The sequence below is a fragment of the Siphateles boraxobius genome, unplaced genomic scaffold (genome assembly GCF_051911475.1).
Source record: "Siphateles boraxobius isolate OS27281-9 unplaced genomic scaffold, OSU_SipBor_1 46, whole genome shotgun sequence".
Lineage (NCBI taxonomy): Eukaryota > Metazoa > Chordata > Actinopteri > Cypriniformes > Leuciscidae > Siphateles > Siphateles boraxobius.
The window spans coordinates 9,284,433-9,306,048 of NW_027509097.1; the positions used below are offsets into that span (position 1 = coordinate 9,284,433).

General features: G+C 39.2%; 1 protein-coding gene across 3 annotated transcripts in view; it reads left to right on the forward strand.

The window, feature by feature from the left end:
* The first annotated feature begins 847 nt into the window (after positions 1 to 847).
* The window catches only part of nrg3b (neuregulin 3b), a 222,679-nt gene continuing 201,910 nt past the window's right edge, over positions 848 to 21,616 (forward strand). Inside the window, exon 1 of one of the 3 annotated variants that reach the window (XM_077200685.1) lies at positions 848 to 2,716. In XM_077200685.1, coding sequence (XP_077056800.1) covers positions 1,864 to 2,716 — 853 coding nt within the window. In that variant the 5' untranslated portion in view covers positions 848 to 1,863. The remainder of the gene's footprint in view (positions 2,717 to 21,616) is intronic. The other 2 variants (XM_077200684.1, XM_077200686.1) reach the window with 2 other exon arrangements.

Sequence of the window (21,616 nt, forward strand, 5' to 3'; positions counted from 1 at the left end):
TCTTCAACCTATGCAGGATTTAATATCATAGCAATTATTTATTTCGTTCTTTTTCTTTCTTTCTTTCTTTCTTTCTTTCTTTCTTTCTTTCTTTCTTTCTTTCTTTCTTTCTTTCTTTCTTTCTTTCTTTCTTTCTTTCTTTCTTTCTTTCTTTCTTTCTTTCTTTCCTCCCTTTGCTCTTTTCTTCCCTTGGCCTGTTCTCCTTACTTTTTATTTTCTTTCCCCTTCCTCACTTTCTCCCCTCTTTTCTTCCCCTTGCTCTTTCTTTCTCTCTTTCCTTCCCACAGTCCCTCCCTCCTTCCTCACCGCTTTATTTTCCTCCTTCCTTCCTTCCTTCCTTCCTTCCTTCCTTCCTTCCTTCCTTCCTTCCTTCCTTCCTTCCTTCCTTCCTTCCTTCCTTCAAAACCTCCTTGCTCTTCCATGTCTGGTCACAAACGAGCTCAAATATAGTCATTGAGCAGTTCATATTTGTCAATCTGGACATATGCAGTCAACAAAGAAGGAAGGGCCAGGAAGGGAAAGCGTGGCTGCTCAAGAAATTTATAACTAGCATCATTCACCCCCACCCCCCTCTGAGACAAACACACCAGAAAACACACATGCAGACACACACACTGCAGCCTGTAAGAAAAGCAGCCGCATCAGTTTTCAGAGCAGCGATCTCTCCTTTCCCCCCTCCCTTCTCTATCTCACTCTCTCACAGTCTGCTGCTCACCCACTCACTCTCCCACCTTTTCTGCTTTCTCTCCGCTGCACATTCTATCGCTTACTCTCTCTCTCTCTCTCTCTCTCTCTCTCTCAATCTCTCTCTCTCCCTCTCTCTTGTTTCCGCTCTCTCTCTCCCTCTGCTTGCTTCTCTCACACTCTATGTGCCTGTGTATTTGCCAAGGTCTGAGTCTTTCAGTGTGGGAATGTAGCAAGCTCAGATACAGGACTACCTTTGAATTCTGGTGCAATGAAGGATGCAGGGCAGAGGCTAGGATGTGCACTGACAGAACAGGAGAACTAAGGGCAGGGATTGGGAAAATTATCTGATGGATTTAACCCTAGCAGCCATCTCTGCCTGATCACAGTACATCATTCTCCCGCGCTGCGCTGTGCTCTCCTCTGGGGTGGATTACCGGCTGCCTGTGTCCACTGATGCACCGCTGTAAAGACTAGAGAGAAGATCCAAGCTGCGTAGCCACAGACGAAGTGCCGTGTTGGGGGAGAGAGAGACGCAGAGCTGTCCCTTGAGTGGAGCTGTGCTTCTGCCGCTACCTGAGCTTGTCCACACACACAGACACTCACACACACATACAGAGGCAGGGCTGCGCCAGCCGCGACGACCGATGCGTTAATGCAGCTGTGAGAAAAGATCTGCAGCAGGGTGCTGCCCTCGCTCAAACACTCACGGATTTACAAGGAAAATTTGACTACGGGCAAAACACAGACGGATCCGCAAAACTTAATTTTGTTCTATTTTTTCGTCGCTATATATGGAGCGTCTTGGGAATTACCTTCTGTTCTACGGGAAGCTGAACTAAACAGAGGCTTGTTCCCAAAACCCACTCTTCTCCCAAACCCAGCCCTGTTCGGTTCCTTATTGAGTGTGTGTATGTGTGCGTGTGTACGTGACTATTGGTGTCTTTGGGTTTTAAGGTTTGTTTACTGTATTGTATAGAATTTATATATTTATCTGTTCATGTATTTGTATATAGGCTGATGTTTGCTGTTCTATTCATGTGAGTAGTCAGTATTGCATGTATCCGTAGCTGTGGAAGAGTGTTAAATGAATATTAATGAGATGCCCAGCTTTGGCTCCCTCCCTAGCCCCCTCCGCTGCTTGCACTACTTCCTGGCTGGGCCCTGAACCCCAGAAGCATGAGTGAGAGAACAGCACTAGGGGCCACCATGGAGACCATGACCCTGGAAGAGCCTGGGGGTGAACAAGCCTCTCCCCGGGCCCCAGGGCCCCTCCGCTGTGGCCCCTGTGCCGTATGGCCCCGCCAGCAGACCTGGCTTTGTGTTGTGCCCCTGCTGATGGGCTTTGTGGGCCTGGGCCTTAGCCTGATGCTTCTAAAATGGATTGTGGTAGGCTCAGTGCAGGATTATGTCCCGACTGACCTGGTGGACGCAAATCGTATCGGACAGGACCCCATTTTCCTATCTAAACCCAGTGCCCTGCCGAAGGGCTCTGATGGCTCCACGTCTACCACTTCCACTACACCCTCAGTGGCTCCGGGTTCAGCGACCCGAGCAGCTGAGGGTACAGGTACAGTTCAAAGGACTCGAATTGGGCAGTCCACAAACCACACGGCCAGTAGCAGTAGCAGCAGTGGAGGCGGGGCGTTAGGGGGAGGTTCGGGGAACAGAGCTCCACACCTGCATAACCGAGTAGGAACGCGAGTGACCAACACCACTACTGCCACACGGGCCACCAATCCTGTCCAACCGGGAGCAAAGGAGGTCACCCCACGCAGCACCACGATCCGAAAACCCAACGGGGAGGGTGGGAGCAAAAACGCATCCCCTTCTTCACGGGCTGGGCCACCGAGTACAACCACCTCGAGCATGACAACCACTACGATTATGACGGGCACAACCTCCACCCAAGCGGCCCAACCAACATCCACCCTTGCGTCCCCCTCCAAGCCTGGTCAACGCTGGAACCCTGGACGCTCCTCCAAGGGCCCTTCTACCAAGCCTACTCGGCCACACCATCGTTTTAGGACGCGTAAGTGCAATCTTCTAAACATTTAGATTGTCTGCATGCATGGATGTGGATGTGTAGATATGATAGTGTGCGTGAGCTTGCCACACTGTCTGTGATAACATGATTTTATGAAACACCTTTTTTCAGGTCTCATTATTTTGCTTTCCTCTAATAAAATCCCTTCCCAACTTCATGTGCATGAATATACATATTACAGCTCTCTTCTCTGCATTACAAAAGAGGCAGTCAAGCAGTCTAATAGTGTTCGTGCTTGCTGCTGAGTTCATTAGTTCTGCATGTTAATGAGAGAGCCCTGTTTTTCATCTGTCTTTATCCTCTCTATATAAGGTGGACTAAGGTCTACCCACTTCCTCTGTTTGTTTCATATCAAGAATAATGACTCTGTGTTGGAGCTTCCAATTTTTTTACCAATAGCATAAGCATGTTCACACATTTAAAGCAGGTCTATTGTTAGAGAGATATTTGCCTGATCTAAAGCAGATGCTCAAGGTGAGAGGAGGAGAGACAGATAGAATGCAAACAGTGTAAGTGTAGTTCTGGAGAGGGTGCTGGCTGCTCTCGTCCTGTCAGTGGAGATCAGGTCTTAGGGTGGAGATTCCATTTAGAATAAGTAAAGATATGAGTACTGCAGTAGGTTTGGTAGGTAGACTTGAGGCACTGGATAGACACTCACGCAGGGAGACACACACACACACACACACACACACACACACACACACACACACACACACACACACACACACACACACACACACACACACACACACACACACACACACACACACACACACACACACACACACACACACGATAACTGAAGAAGAGAGATATGAGACCACTGCACATGGGAAATAGTATTTACATTGTAATTTTTGTCTGTATGACTCCATGTATTTCCTTTTAGATCTGTATGATAATACTGTCAGTAACAGTGTTAGGGTTGCTGTTCGAAATTATAGCTGTTAGGCTACAAGCTACTCCTTATTCATTCAATCTCTAGCACTTTGCTACATTGAGGCTACTTATCAAGCCACTTATTTTATAATTTAATTAGCCGTATTTGGCCAGAACAAAAGGATTTTATTTTGTTTTTTAATGAAAGAGCAATGTCAATTAGGCTTACTATACTAAAAATTTTTTCTGATAAATTTTATGCTTCATTGCTGAATAAAATTATTATATAAAAATTTCTATTTAAAGCTTACCTAATTTATTTGAAGTAGAAACAAAGTAATGAGCAGCAGAATTAAATTAAATATTCAGCAATAAATGGAAATCTAAAATGCAGTGTAGGGATTCAAACTGTTGAGTTTTTTTTCTTCTTCAGTCTGTTCATTCACATGAACGCTGAACAAACTAGTTTACTAAAATGAACCTGACTGTGCAACGCTATACATATGAGAGATGCATATCAGGCGGGAGCATGTTTGATTGTTTTGTGTTTAGTCACACTACATGGTACTCATTGGTAAAAATAGCTTGTTACTGGAAAAGCTACACTAATTTGAAAGAAGCCGATAGTGAGTTTGACTTAGTTACTCTCAAACACTGCTCAATTCATTCATGAATACTGAAAGAATGTGGTATCCATATAATGTAAAATGCAGGCTTGTGTAAAACGACTGAAAAATGTTCTGTTTTATTTGGGAATTGGGAATTAGCATTAATCTGCATGCTAATTGGATGTACTTCTGTAATCAAATCTGTGATGTTGTTTATTTATAAAGCTAGGTGTTAAAAACAGGACATCAATTTTGTATGTCAGCCCCAATTAGCCAGTGTGGAGTTTGAATATCATCCAGTCTTGGGACCTTAAACAGCCCCTTACAATAAATAGACAATTACAGAGGTAACTTAAATGACATTTCACATTACTCCACCCGCTTCTTTGTCAATAATCATATCTTGGAGATTGTGGAGAGTTATGACACCAACATTTTAGACACCAGTGAAAATTTATATTCCTATATTCTTATTTGACACCACAGCTAAAACTGCTAGCTTAACATTTAATAGCCTAAATTCTTTAAATACAAAAAATGTCTTTGTTGTTTGGTTAATATTGAAAATGCAGACATTAGCAGAATTATTAGGAAGCTGTTACTTTAAGACTAAATACACGCACAGATCATGCATTTTGTGTTTGCCTTCACTTAACACATAACCGACTATGTTTACTAGGATACTCGCCGATACAGGTATTTGTTTGTCTTTTTTTTTTTTTGTACATAATTCTGAGTGAATTCGCATGTTCCAGCACTTGGTCATTCACGTTTGTTCATGTTCATGTTGTCACATAATTACATTATTAGAATTCAAAAAATTGTTACTGGCCAACAGGCGACTGACACCATTGGTGAGTGTTGATTTTAGTCCGTGTATATATATATATATATATATATATATATATAGTTATTTATACTGGAACTAAATCTGACACCCTAGTCAACAGTGAGAACATGGCAAACCGCTTGTATAAAGAGAAGCTTATGTATAATTTAATACCACACATTCTCTCTTTCACAGTGCAGTGAATTTTCTCTTGAGCTGAAAGTGCCCTGGGGCGAATACAGATAAGGAAGGGATGAGGGGCAAAAGAGGGCCCTGATTCTAGTCTGGGGCCAGAGAAGGACGATAAATCATGCTTTCGGTCATGGTTCTTGCAGACCACATGGCTGTCTTTTTCTTTTATTAATACGTCTACATTGTCTGTGCCAGGGTCATTGCTAAAATTCACAGGACCTGTTATTATTTATTTCTCTCCCGTGATTCCGTAGTCCTAACTTGGCCATAGGTTATATGGAACCGTGGGTGCTGAACGAAAATTGCCTTCGCATACGAACTCCACGATCTTTCTCCACTGTTTCCTGTCCTGAGCCGCGTTCTTGTTGGCATAATCGGGTGAAATACCGTACGCTGCTAGATCCATCTCCACTTGATGGATAGGACCTGTGAGAAATTTTTTTTTTTGTGGGTTTTTATGTTTTTATGGGTTTTTATGGGTATACCCATAAAGATGTGTTTCTCAAATGGTGGGTCCTCGCCCAAAAATGCAAATATTAAAATCTCAACTACAACAAGTAAATGCATATTAGTTTGGGGATAGGAAAAATGATCTTATGCTCAACAAGGCTGCATTTATTTGATAAAAAAATTTGATCGCAATTTTTCCTTATTTATAAGAAATTTCATATTTTTCACCCTAAAGGATGACCTGCGTGAATTCCATCAATCCAAGCAAAAAAATGGTTTTGGTATGTTATGAAGACTAAATACTCCAAGGCACTAATGTGGTGAGGTGAAACGCCTTTGATTAACTGGGCTAAATCTTTAAAAACAACAGTTGACAGAAAGCCTCGGTCTATATGACATATTGAATTGTGTACATCGTTCTAAAAGCATGTGCAATTTCTTTATATTGTGAAATATGAGATGGTTGGAGAACAGATTTGGTTCTTGGAATACATCTGCATCAAGTAAGGGAGGTGTTATTGTTGGGCCAAGCAGTTTTATGAATAGAATTGGCAACTAGAAAAAGAGTAGTGGACTGTAAGTTGGATTTTGAATGTGCAATATTGTGTCGGGTAATGCATCACTGTATAATATAATACAATCCTGTTCCGCCCTTGCTTGGACTTTCTCTCTGATGATCGTCTGAGAAGGAACATGATGAAATGCACTGGTAGCGGCCATGTGCGAACGCATTCAACTTTACGACTGCAAAACGATCATGTTTTGGTGGGACTTGTATGGTAATGCACCGGGAGAGAGAGTATGTTGTATATTCCATAGGAGCCCAATTGAATAAGCGATACACTAACTTCGTTTAAAAAACGGCCCAATGAGAGTGCATCTCTCATTCATATCTGTATCATTATCCCATTGTTCTGAAGGATGGCATGCAGCCGTCCATTAGCTGCAGCAATGAAACCTGAGCCGCTCATCTTCTTCCCTGCCTTCCGACTCCATTTCTTTCACCCTGATGCACATAGTCCTCCGCCTTTACATTTCCAACTCTAATATTATCCTATATATTCTCCCTCTCCTTTTTTTCCATATTTACTTTTCCCTCTCCCTCCTTGTCTTCATGCCTGAGTTTCCTGTATGTGTTATGTTTGTCTGTGTGTCCTATCTATGTTTGGGGCTGATTTGGCTCAGGGGCCAAGCCTCATTACTTCCTGTGTAAGGAGGCAGTGGGCGGCTGGCACTCTAAATGCAGCTGGCTATCTGCCTTTGGGGGGCGGGGATGCTTCTTCACTGACACATCATTGTGATTCCACACACACCTTCCGCGGCACAGTCAGAAGCCGGCATGGTTGAGCGGATTTTGTCAGGTATGAAAGTGCAGCGGCATCAGAGAGACACACTGAGAACATGTCAGGCTAAAGCCTGGGGAAAAACATAGCCAGTAAATCACATTCTAGCTGCTAAAATAGAGGGCTCGAGAAAGAAAAAAGCTCTGACATGGTGATTAATATTTTTGACGTGCTAACACATAGCATGCACTCAAGTACGGCGTACACCGCAATCCCTGCGGCTCCTGTGGGGAAGGTGTACCATAAAATCATACACTGGGATTAAAGACAGAAATCCATTTAGCGCCGCCTCATGGGAGGTCAGCGAGGCTTTTGCCCTGGCCAAGAGGAGCGTAGTTCCAGCTGCTGCTACCACACTGCTCTCCCCAGATACCAGCAACAGGATAGCCACGTGATGCCCGACCACCAATCACAACCTTAGAGGCTCAGAGAGTAAGAGACGAACCTTGAGGAAGAACTTCTCACTCCACCTGATGTTTCGCAGGCCGTTCTAAAATGAAGTACCATACTCAGTCGCTGTTATCTTGCAGATTAGCTGACTTTTATCTTCGAAAAGTGACGTGACATTTTCACCAGACTTCGAAGTTGTCCTCATGGTCTTTGTGTAACTGTGCACTTACAGACAGTCCTCTCCGGAGCGGCCTTGTTTGTTAGTGACATTTTAGTGTGCCGTGAGAGCCGGGCTCTCTCCTCTGTCTAGAGAGAGGGCGAGATTAATGCGCCCCTATGTGTACTTGTGGTAAGTGGCAGTGAAGGCCATCTTAGGCTTCTATAATGTCACTGTGATTTATGTGGACAAAATGTCCACTAGGAAGCCAAGAGTTTGTCGTGGAGTAGGCTGAAATATTAATGCACAGAATGAGAAACATGTAGAACGTATGTGGCAGGAAATGTAAATAATTAATGGCATCTTTTTTTTTTTAAGTGCTGGGGATGGCCGGAGTCATGTATGCATGTTTTTTTTTTCACCGCAACGTAGTCTTTCAACACCAAACTGATAGGATAGAGCGTTTTATGGACAAACACGCGATGCCACAACCTGCTTTCACCTGTTTACTGTGATGTTGAGGCAGCCAGAAGTACTTTTAACCTCTTGTAATACACAGATAAATAGGGATTAAAAAGTGATCCAATGCAGCAAAAAGTATTGGTAATGGCACACTTCCCTACTGAAAAGACTTCTGTTTTCTATGTTGGTCAAGGCTGCTTTGGTGGTCAAACCAGAAGGGTTTCTAGCCTTTTATCAGTACTGGGGCACAGGCCCCCTGTCAAAAATGTTTTTTTTTATTTTTTTTATGCTGTTACGGATATATGGGTAACTTGCCATTGCCTGGAGTAAAGAGTGGTTCACAAGCTACACGCACAATAAAGAGCTGCTTCATCATTGAAAGTGTTTTTTTTTTTTTTTTTTACTTTTACTGCACTGAATTGTGAATATAAGTGTATTTATAAGTGTAAATATTCCAGTGTTTAAGAATCCCATTACTATTCAGTGTGAGAAATGGCAGCAAATGATTCAATGCCTCAGTGAACTGTCCAAATGAATCAAATTGAATCGCAAACAATTTCAGACTTTTTGCAAACCTGTTTAACCAGTTTGACCAATAGTGATTTACTTGCAAATCTGTCAACGCCAGTTCTGATAAATAAAACACAACTTGATTTCTGAAATATCAAGGAAAATAATTCTTGGGCCCCTTTTTATTTATATATATATACTAGTTTGGAAAAGGGGCATTGCTTTTTTTTCCTGGGAAGCCCCAAGAATTATTTTCCTTGATATTTCAGAAATCAAGTTGTTTTTTATTTATCAGAAAGTCTGAAATTGTTTGCGATTCAATTTGATTCATTTGGACAGTATATATATATATATATATATATATATATATATATATATATATATATATATATATATATATACATTTATTTAAGATGGTCCTGGTTGCTTTCAAGCTTCAAATAAGCACCATAAAGTGGTCCAAACGACCACTGAAGCCACAATATAGCTTTGTGTAAGAAAAATACCTCTTATTCTTTGGTTTCTTATTGCCTTTCCCACCACCTACCCATTCGTTCATAGGCTGAAACTCACATCTTGTTGTATAACAAGATATGACATGACATTATTGCATACTGCTGTGGCAGAGTAAAGGGGATTACAGTTCAGTTATTGCATATCCTCTCTATCGAATTACGCAAGTTATCAGCTCACCTCTGAATGGATAGATAAGCATAGATGGAAGTGACATTTGGGCTTTTCTGCTGCTGGTACATTGGAATGCTTATAAGCGGCTAAAGTACTTAAAGAATAATGGTACTGTATGCATTTGTTGATGCAGACTCCATTTTGACACTTCTCCCTAGCTAGAGTTGGCAACACCGGGCTGTGAGGAGAGCAGGTGCTGTTTTACAGGCCTATCTGCCTCATCCACCTGGAATGGAGAAATTGATTGAAAAAATTATGAAATTATCATTTCATATTATAAAAAAATTAAATTTATACATCTCCATATATTAAGAATTCAGATGCAAAAGCCTCTAAATGCCATCTGAAATTTTCTTCTAGAATGATCCTTTTTATCAAGCTTGCATGTTTATGTTCAGTTAATTCACTTTTATGGCAATGAAAATGACCTATTATTGTCATTAAAGTGAAATTACTGAACCTAAATATACGAGCTTGATAAAAATGCTAATTTTAGAAGAAAATTTCATATGGCACTTAGAGGCTTTAGCATCTGAAGTCTTCATATACTATATATTGTTCTATCGTTTTATCAATTGTTCTATCATTCGTTTCAATACATACATACATACATATATATATATATATATATATATCTTTATTTATTTATTTATTTATTTATATACTATGTATATGTATGTAAAGCTGAGCTATAGTAGTTTACATTTTGATGTTGACAAATAAAAATCATTTTAATATTTATTTATTGCAAAATCTACTTTATTTGAATTCTAAATGTTATTTTATACTTTATTACCAATATTTTCCCCTGTATTTTCACTTTCACATTTGATCTGATTTAGCTCTGCTCTATTTTAGCTGAATAATATAAATTAAAGTTCTCAAAGGACCATAATAAATCAAAAGATTTTAGTAAAGATTTATTTGTTAATTTTTTCATGTTAAAGCAAAAAGCTTTAAAGCATCTGGAGAAGTGGGTAACTTTACTTGTCAGTTACCGATTTGTTTGAAAAATACAAATTTCTTATAAAATAATAATTTTGTGTTTTGATGTGAAATGTATTAATTGTAATGGATCCTACATCAATTCTATTGTAATTGTTGTGAGCCCCCCCACTGGACCTGCATGTTAACCTCTAGAGTCAATACCCAATTTCACACCATCTGTGACGGCCTTGAATATTGCTTTGTAAATGGGCTCATCTGCTCTTTATGCCTCTTTTCGAGTTATTCTGCACTGGAAACCTCAAAAAGTCTTGCTTAAAAGAAATGACACATAATTTCTGACTTCGGCCATAATCTAAAAGGGCACAAGGAACATTCTCATCAAATGTTTTTAGACCATTTTTTAATAATGTTGAATATTTTTCCCTGTTTACCAGTTTGTTTATTATGAAAAAAAAAGAAGTCTGCAATACTGAGCATTCATTTATGAATTGTCACAGTCATGCATCGTCTGAACTACATGTCCTATCATCCTCTCCGGCTCACCTCGACCTGCACTCACTCCATCTCTATCCGCACCTGCCAGCAATCATCATCGTCATCACTCACCGTGTTCAGCTGTTATCACCTTGTCTTCATTGTTCATCTGTGTATTTAAGTTATCGGTCGGTTATCGTCTGTGTTAAGTGCTCACTGTTTGTGCGTTCCACGCTGTCTTGCATATTGGTATTTATTTTGAGTTTACTACTAAACAAACTTGTTACCTTTCCATTATCATCGTCTTCATTGGATCTAAATCGTGACATGAATAGGCCTAATTGGAATAAGCTTGAAGAATGATTTTAAAAGCAACATACATATTTTCTTTTCTTAGCAGGTGAAAATGAAATGAATTCTGAATGCATCAGAAATTGAGACTGTAAACATTATAATTAGAAAATGGTTATTATTGCTACATGATACACATTGTTTGGAAAACGAGCTGTGAGTGTGTGTTTATGTTTAAAAAATGGAAAGAGGGAGGGATTTGTGTTCTGTGGATATATACAGGATGTGTGTAGATATACTAAAGTGAGCAGAGCCATCCAGAGCAGTAGTGTTGGTCTCATTGGTGTAATCCTGGCATGGTAAAAGCTTTGAAGGGATAATGTAAATGACTCCAATCTCAGTGTTGTCACCCCAAACTCTGGCTCTCCTCTAATCTCCCATCCCATCTTCCATGTTTATCTCCCTTCCTCATTCCCTTATGTTTCCCAGTAACGATCCGTGACCCTCGCACGCTGCATTCCGCCCCAAAACAAACTTTGCACATCCCCTGAATAATGAGAGGGAGAAATGCGATGGAATCTCAGGGACTCATTGACTCAAGCTACACAAAGAGCTTCTCAACCTGCCAGGCAACAGTGTGAATTATAAAATAGGATGCTATGCTGAGGATCTTCTCTCCACAACATCTCTCGCTTTCCATTTGAAGTGAAATATTAAATCATTGATAGTTTGAGTTACACACCAACAATACCAAGCATCTCTTAAAGCACCTGCCACAGGCAGACATAAAGAAATTCCTGCGCAGGGAATGCGTTTCATCATGCAACAAAGCACATAAAAATAGCCTGCTAAAAAAAAAAAAAAAACGAAGGAAAAATAAAAAAAACACGGGAAGTTGCACTTTGACGCCGGTGCTTTTTGGAGTGATGCCTTACTTCCAGTCATTTGCTGAGCATGACATGTTGTTTGTTCCTTTTACCTGAATATTTGTTGTTCGAAACACACTCAGGTACAAATTCAGGTGTCGGGTACGATTTGTTCTTCCAGGTATGCCAAATATTCCCAGATTTATTCTCTACTGTATTGTTATTATGCTTTTTTTAGAGCAGTCTTTTTTGTTCTCAGCTTGTTCCACATTTGGCCTGCCTTCAGGTTATTGCCAGTGCCATATGTGTTTTAGTTGGTGCCTATGGACGTGTAGTTCATCCAAGTCTCTATTACAGGGGTCAGTTGCATAAACTTAGCCTCTATGGTAAAACTCCGCCTTGAGAACAAGTTTGACCAAATAGTAAATTAGACCGATACTGTATGAAATTGACTTTAACAAGTTAGGACCAGTCTTAAAGATAAAATTTAGATGACTCCCTTTTAAGACTAGTCTAAGCGGGCCACTGGTGTATTTGAAGGGTAAACGACTAATCATTTTCCAGAAAAGTAGCCAGCTTGTAGACTATTCACAGGTCAGTGTTTACCTTCTGATATTGACTCACCATACGCCTTGCAGAATCAGCTGTCTTAGCTGTTGTTGGCAAGTTCAACACTGTGTTTACGGAAAGTGTGTGAGGGGAGAGAATGTCCACGCAGCTGAGATGACGCGGGTGAGAAACAAAAGCGTGCATAATCTCTGTTGCCAGATTCATGCTGCTTGCATTGTCGACTGCGCAAACAATCATGTCTCAGTCGTGTAATTTCTGTCAGGCTCTGTCTCTATATCTATCTATCTATCTATCTATCTATCTATCTATCTATCTATCTATCTATCTATCTATCTATCTATCTATCTATCTATCTATCTATCTATCTATCTATCTATCTATCTATCTATCTATCTATCTATCTATCTATCTGTCTATCTATCTATCTATCTATCTATCTATCTATCTATCTATCTATCTATCTATCTATCTATCTATCTATCTATCTATCTATCAATCTATCTATCTATCTATCTATCTATCCATCCATCTTATCTGTCTATCTGTCTATCTGTCTGTCTGTCTGTTGTGTATATACAGACAGAACAATAGAACAATAAAATGAAAGATAGATAGATAGATAGATAGATTGATTGATAGGTAGGACGATACATATATCATTCTATCTATTGTTCTGCTGTTCTATCTGTCTATCTATCTATCTATCTATCTATCTATCTATCTATCTATCTATCTATCTATCTATCTATCTATCTATCTATCTATCTATCTATCTATCTATCTATCTGTCTGTCTGTTGTGTATATATATACAGACAGAACAATAGAACAATAAAATGAAAGATAGATAGATAGATAGATAGATAGATAGATAGATAGATAGATAGATAGATCGATAGGTAGGACGATACATATATCATTCTATCTATTGTTCTGCTGTTCTATCTATCTATCTATCTATCTATCTATCTATCTATCTATCTATCTATCTATCTATCTATCTATCTATCTATCTATCTATCTATCTATCTATCTATCTATCTATCTATCTATCTATTGTTTGAATACATACATATACATACAGTATATATACATATACTGTATGCATTTTTGTATTCATATTATTATATGTATTTATACGTATCACATCAATAATATATTACTATCATTGATGTGTTTTAATTAAACATTCAGTTGGAAAGTCTGCTTCGATAGATGCAGTGTGTGGATTGAAGAAGATTGCTCCTGTTGTTGTCACCAACTATTGCACAAGCACAGCTGAACTCATGTGATCCAGAATTAGTAGAAACAGACCCAACAAGTTGACTCTGGCAGATCTAAATGAATCTGTGCAACCCATAATGCTTACACATCATTTAGCACTTAGGCTGTAGAGTTCAAAGACTCCCCTTTTCACCTTGTCAAACATGCACATCTCTGCAAATATTTTGCAGCCCGCTTTCCAGCTCTCGCTGTCCGTGTCTTGGATGTAGGCATGCTGTGCATACAGGCCCTTCAACATTAAATATGAGCACTTTGATCCCAGCATGGCATACTGCTCTGCAGGAATATGATAAGATGTGCTCGAGCATGCCGTCTCAAGTAAAATTAAGGCTAGTGGCCTTTCCCACATCTTATCTGTCTGTGTGCGTGTGTGTCTCCTGGCTCTCCCCTCTGGAACTCATTCAGCCATCTGGACGGAAGGACTGTTAATGTATCCTTTGTGAGTGGCTCCCCTCCCTCCTTAGAGATGGCAAACATCACAGTGTGGATGCCGTTTGCCATCAAATCGTCCATCCAGCCAGGCCAGTGAGCTTCAGAGGAATAATAAAGATTAAGAAAAGATATAGCTTGAAGATTTGAGAGTCACAGTAAATGGATGGATTTCCTTTTCTGGCCTATAGCCTTTCTAAAAAAAGAAAAGAAAAGAGTGTTCAAAAGCAGTGCACATCTCTTCAAGGTGCACCGTGGCAACTATAGATTTGTGTGTGAGATGATGATTTCAGCACGGCAGTCAGCTGCTGAAAGTGTTCTGTGTTATGCTGGTTGTGGCAGTTAATGTGCTTTTTTTCTGTCTTTGAAATAAGTATTTTAGGCTCACCAAAGCTCTATACAGTAAAACTGTATTTTGTAACATATTGTTACAATTTGAAATAACGGTTTCCTATTTTTTATATATTTTAAAATGTAATTGATTCCTGTGATGGCAAAGCTAATTTTTTAGCAGACATTACCCCAGTTCTCAGTGTCACTTTTAGTATCATTCTGATACTAAATACTTATAAGCATGCATATTATTGACTGTTTATACTTATAAAGCACATAATGCCTTATTCTGCATGATATTCCACATCCCTTAATCCTACACAATACCTTAACTTAACTACTACCTTACTAACTATTAATAAGCAGTAATTAGTAGTTTATTTAGGCAAAAATTGTAGTTAATAGGTAGTTAATAGTGAGAATTGGATGCTAATCTAAAGTGTGACCAAAATTCTTTTACGGTTGCTTTTGATAAATGTAATGCATCTGCTGTATTAAAAATGTCTTATTGACCTCATTCATTGTTGAATAAAAGTATATATATATATATATATATATATATATATATATATATATATATATATATGTTGCTATACAAAGCTAATTTCTTGCAGATTTTCTGTTCGAGAGCACTACACTTCTTTTCAAAGTGTACAGTGACAGCTATAAATGTATGTGTGAGTTCATGTTTTCAGCATGGAGTCTGCTGAGAACAATCTGTGTGACACCGTTGTGGTAAAGGATGTTTTTTTTTTGTTCTGCTAGGGATCTCAGTTTGTTCTAAGAGCAGCGAAACAGCCTCAAGGCAGTGTGTTTATAATAGAGAAGTGGAGAGGTAAGGGCTCTGATGCCTGCCTCTCAGTGCTCAATGTCAAAGGCCAGGCAGAGACACTTGTTGTGGTAGATTGCTTGAAGATTGGTTAGATTGGCAATACTTTTTGTGTATGATTGTTCGGAAGAGAGAGAGAGACAGAGAGAGAGAGGTATGGGGATATGTGGGGGGGCCGGGGGGGGGGGGGGGGGGGGGTTGTATGTTTGCGAGAGGTGTGCATTTTACATGTTTGGGTGCAGTGCAGGCAGGGAGCATGCAGTGCTAAATATATTCATGATTTGGGACGGTAACTCTGTGGTTCAGGCAAACTTGATCTTGCTTCAGGTCAAACCCAGGGCGAGCCCATCAAAAGCTGGGTGTGCATGGAGGAAAAATCAGCACTTGGGTTGTGTAATCCACAACAGCTGTGTGGTTTGCATACTGTTCAGTAAATACTGTGTGTGTGTGTGTTTGGGTGGGTTTTATAGATTACGTGATGTGTATTTGTGTGTCTGTGTGTGTGTGTGTGAGTGGGTGGGGTGTGTGATGATGCCCGTTTGTCCAGCTGTGGCCAGCTGTGGATCTGGTGTCCTAGATAAGCATGTGCTCGACTCCTCCAGGGTTACGTCAGTGAGCTCTGCTTTGGACTGTGGCTTTGGGCTCTCTCTGTCATCTCTCATTACAGATGCAGAGATAAACATGACACACACATGCGGGAAAGAAGCATGCTCTCTGTTTATTAATTAAACAAATATTACAGACAATCTGCTTGTTGTCACAATAAGGCATTTGATTGGGGTAGTGCTAAGCACACCTGCAAATCCAACCTTTGTTAGCCCTTGCTGACTTATTCTAACTTACCTACCTATTGATGTATTGATTTATTTATTTTGGATACATATAACCTGATTTTGTATATTTAATTGTTCATACTTATTTTCCTTTTTTACATTTACACTACCTTTTACATGCTCTTGAAATCAAAATAATCAAAATTCTTAAATAAATAAAATTATTAGTGTTCTTACTTTTTATTTTATTTAAAGGTAATTAAATATACAATTTCAGCTGATATGTATGATATTGTGGATTTAATTGTTCATACTTGTTTCCTTTATTTTTACATATTTTTTTTTAAATGTTGCTCATGTATCATTAATCAGCCGTAACATCATATCAGACATTACATTTTCAGCATATCTTTATCGTATCTGCAGCATAATTATAAACACCTTCTCACAGTAAAATGACTACTGTTTTATTGAGCTACAGTAAAGAATATGCACTTGTATTTTTCCGCCTGCTGCCTTTCACATCATAGCTCAGCTTGGGATCAGCCAATCAGAATTATCACTGTGTCCTTTTCCAGAGGCTCTAGAGTGACACGGCATGTTATTGCTTTCATGCTTAAAAATGTGTTACCCATTATAGTAAAGATTTCAATTTCCAAAATCGCATAAACTTACAGGAGTCCTGTGATAGCTGAAAAACTGTCATTGAGATTTTCTTGAAATGCTGCCTATATTGAAGCTTTCTCCAGAGGTATTATAAACCCGCTTGGTAGAGGCAGGTGAGATTCTCCATTTTTGTCCTCTGTCAGAACTGCACAGGACAAACATTGCTCTAAGGGCCTGAGGGGAAGGCAGATGAATGCAACGGGCTTGAATATTTTATATCAAATGTATTAAAGCCTCATACCGTCTCACTCTTTTCCATCAGTCTGTAGTCACAGGTCCTGCAGGGTGACTTTGACTCGAGTGGAGGGAGGGATGCCCCATCCCAGGTCTCACACTCTTGTTTGTCACATTTTCTTACCACATTATTTGATCACTCCACCATACACCCTGTGTTTGATTTATTTGTGTTTTTTCGCAAATTTATGATAAGAAATGGCTCCCAATGGTTCTTTGTCATCTCACACTCCGGTTCATGAGCTGTCAGCAAATGTGTGAAGAAATATTCATCTGTTTTTGTTTCAAAGTTATTTCTGACTGTTCTCTCATTTCACCTACTGCGGAGGCTTAAATCTTGGCTACGCAATCGACATGTGTTGAATTCGTGCTATATGATATGTTTGCACCATGCCTGCAGTTTGTAAATCTAGTTTAAGAGGATTAGACCTGACAGCGTCTGCCTCTGTGAGGTCTGCTTAGCAGTGGATGACGCCTGAATGATGCATGTTGGGGATGTCATAACATTGTGATGCTATGCTGCCCGCTATCGCCCCCGCTGGCCGGCAGGAACCATTTACGCTCTTCTGATTGACACTGGGTCCTCTCATACACTGAGAGAATCAAAAGGCCCGGATCACAAAACACACTCTCCCACTCATGTGTAACGAGAGCACTTCAGCTCCTGTTGTGCTTGATGCTCCGATTTGACCAGCGATCAGCCTTAGACATAAAGGAATGCCAGAGTCCACATTCCTCTTAGTGCCTAGATCAAAGTGATATATTCTTTCTAATGCAGTGAATTTCATCTCGGAACACTGTGCGCAGCGCACCTTGCCAACGGTAAGGGTGTATTTAAGTCTGGCCACACACGCTCATTCGATCACTGGCTGCGGTGTCAGCTGCTATGCCTTGGTTGTGTTTTTCTCCTTGCTTGGGCTTATTCATTATGCATACTGTTTAAAATGTCACTCTCCATTTACTGCTGGTCCTAAAACCCTAGGGCTTTGTGCTGAGTAAAGTGTATCCTCCGAGTTCCCATGTGTCTGCTATTTCTCTTTGTAGTTCTTCTTTACGCGTCACTTGATGGGGACGGAATGCTACCCATTCTCCTTTCGGTCCCCTCATGTCTCTCTCAGTTGCTCTTCATCCCACTTTACTGCACATGGCTGTCGGTGTCTCTTTCGTGCTCTCTGTGGTGTTATGGTTTTCATTTTGTCTATTATTTCTCTTGCTTTTCATACCCTCAGCTGGCTGTCGTCTCTGGGTCAATGTTTTATTTATGATTTATAAATGATTGTATTTTGTCGAGGCTGCATATTAACAATTATCTGTTGGGTTATGTGGCAAGGTAAATCAGAGGTTCAAATATCCATCTCATTTATCAATATGGTTACAAGGATGCTTCCAGTGTACAAGTTACATTGTACATTGTAGAGTTAATCACTACTGTTCAAAAGTTTGAGGTCGGTAAGATTTTTAAATAAGTCTCTTATGCTCACCAGGGCTGAATTTATTTGATCAAATCTAATTTTACTTGAAAAAAATATAAATAATCTTACTGACACACTGCAGTTTTTAAAATGTTAATTCAAAAATGAATAATTTTGTACATATGTATTCATGTCCTTTGAAACTTATGATTTACTTTCTTTGTGTGCCTAAAAATTATGTTTTGAAGAAATGTTTATAGTGGCCATTTTAAGTTCCATAATACTTTTTTCAAAAAACAACCAGGACTGGGCTTCGATTTTCTGATTCAGTTATTTCAGTTATATTGTTCATTTTGCTTATTTATGAAAGATATTCTATCTCAGCATGCTGCAAATTATACTGTGAATAGTGTGCATTATGGAAATATTAATGTTAAAAATGATCAGCAGGGACCAAACTATTTAGTTCAATTGCTATTTATTTAACAGATGATAATAATAGTAACACAACCAAAACTGCTCTGTGGATACCAACTGAAGTGAACAATTAAAATACACATCACCTTTGGTGTTAGTGATCTAGATGTATTGAGTCTTTTGTAGAGAAAATAGGATACAAAATAGAAATGAGAGCATATTTTACAGCAGCTGTCAGTTTCCTGGGTAAATGAATGTGTATATAAGCAAGTAGGATTCTCTCCTCAGGTGACACAAATTCTTAAAGGTATTTCTTTCTTCTGCAGCACACAAAAGATGGTTTTCAAGAAGGCTGCTAACAGTTTTGGTTACCATTGACTTCCATTGTATGGACAAAAAACAGAGACTTTTCTCTGAACATCATCTTTTATGTTCCATAGAAGTGTCATACAGGTTTAAGACAACATGAGTGTGAGTAAACATTGGTGAAATTTACATTTAAGCAACAAGAAAAAGCTGGCTTGTGCACATATACAGAGTAAAGGATAATTTTTTTTTTTATGAATTAATTTCAGGATTGTGATTAATCTGAAAATCAATGTTTACTCAGCCTTAAAAAAAAAATCTAAAAAGCACCATATCAGTAGCACTTGTGCACTGTAATCCAAGTTTTTTGAAGTAACATGATAGCTTTGTGTGAGCAACCCACAGATTTCACATATTATTCATTGATAATCTTTCCCTCCAGTGAGCTGTTAACTTGAGAACCACTGTGAACGGATCACTGAGTTGAACAAATAATTATTTTAAAATGGTGAGCTTGATCCAGTTTACAAATCAGACTGGATGATTCATGATTAAATAATGACAACATTTTCATTTTTGGGTACACTGTTCCTTTAAGATTTCTACCTGATCTGACATTTAAGGTGTTTGATCTGATCTGATCCTGATCTGACCTTTAATCAATGTTTGTCATATTGATTCAGCTATATTAAGTGATATTTTGAAAAAAAAAAAAAAATGTATTTAGATGTTACTGCTCACACATTTGTATTGCATACCTAACAAAACAATCTCATAGTGGAGCTGGAGTTTTAATATGCTTATTGCTAAGACTTCAGCGTCAGCAAAAAAAGTGTGCAGAATGTGACGGTGAAGCCCTGTGCCCTGCCCTTTCTCTGCTCAGAGCTGTACATAAAAAATACAAGAAAACTGCAGTTTGAGTAAGCAATAACATCTGTTCCAGACCACTAAATTCCTTTCCTATTCTCTCTCTCTCTCTCTCTCTCTCTCTCTCTCTCTCTCTCTCTCTCTCTCTCTCTCTCTCTCTCTCTCTCTCTCTCTCTCTCTCTCTCTCTCTCTCTCTCTCTCTCTCTCTCTCTCTCTCTCTGACCTGTTCTCACTTACCACAGTATGTAAACACCGGCCCTGTCAGCAATAGAAAAGAGGACAAAGAGGAAAAGATGATCTTTGCCAATAGCTGTTAACATAAGAAGAGCTGTCTAATGGTGGTGGTGCTGAAACAATGCAACTCTGGAGTGCTTTGGCAGACATGGAGCTGTCCAGTGCTGAAATCTGAGGCCTCTAATGCAGTGGCACAGCGGAAGCTGCAGTGTTTGTGTTTCTCGACGTGTGTTTGTGTGTGTGGAGAGAGTGTAGAAGAGGGGTCAATTGGAGTTGCATTGTTTCACATGACCGGGCTCTGCTTTAGCAGCCAATTATGCTGTAATTCTACAGCCTGAGCAGGTGATCTCTCCTCTCTCTACCGTCTGTGATAGCTGTACTGAAGAGTTGCTCCACTGTGAACGGTTCCAATAAGCGTTCCACCATTCCATCAGAGCAAAAACAGCTCAGGGTATGCTGCCAGGAGGTATGTTTGTGTGCTGTATGTGAGTGTGTGTGTGTGTGTTCTCAAAATGAGACTTGGGGTGGTTCTGTGTGTCCAAGTGCCATTTGTCGCAATTTCTGTGATGAATATCGTGCAGCCTGTGTGTGGTTGAAAGTTCATGGCACTGAATGTGCTAGCAGGGATCACTCCTACAGTTTAAACAATGTGCACAAATATCTTGGAGACAGGCAGTAGGATTAAAAGTTTGAAGTGATAAAGTATTTCATGGAAAATTAAAAATCTTTCATCCTTTCCTCACCCCTTATATTGTTCCAAAGCTTTCTTTTGTTCAGTGCAACATTTCTTTTGTGAAGGTATACTGTAAAAAATGATATGATCAATAAGTTATGACAATGTGTTTTACGTTGCTTTAACTCATCAAAATAATTTAAGCAATTTTCAACTTTTTGTTACAAGTTATACAAGATTCAACTAATTATTCAAGTCAGTTTAATGTAATTTGAGTTGAAATGACATCCAAGTTGATTATACTTAAAAATGTAAGGCAGACACTTTTTTTTTACAGTGTATGTGCTAAATGCTATGATACCAACATGTAGTTCACATTAATTGGTGAAAATCCCATCGCTCTAGATTTTGTGCTGCATTTGACATAAATGCTATTTTGACCACACATTAGACATTTGGCATTTCCTGACTTTTGTAGTCCATATGACTAAAAGAGTATTTCATTTTGGGTATTTATATGATGATTTTATGCTGCTTTTTGTTTCATTTTGTAGCATCGACAGACCCAGTCCCCATTCACTTCCATTATACAGTATGAAAAAAAAAAAGAATATTCTTCAAAAATCAACCCTTTATATTTCACAGAGGAAAACAAGTCATACAGGTTTGGAACAACATGAGAGTAAATAGATTTTCTTTTCTGATTTGTGGATAAAATATCCCTTTGAATCTGAGGGGGTAAACAATAAAAAAAGGTAAACAATAAATGCTCA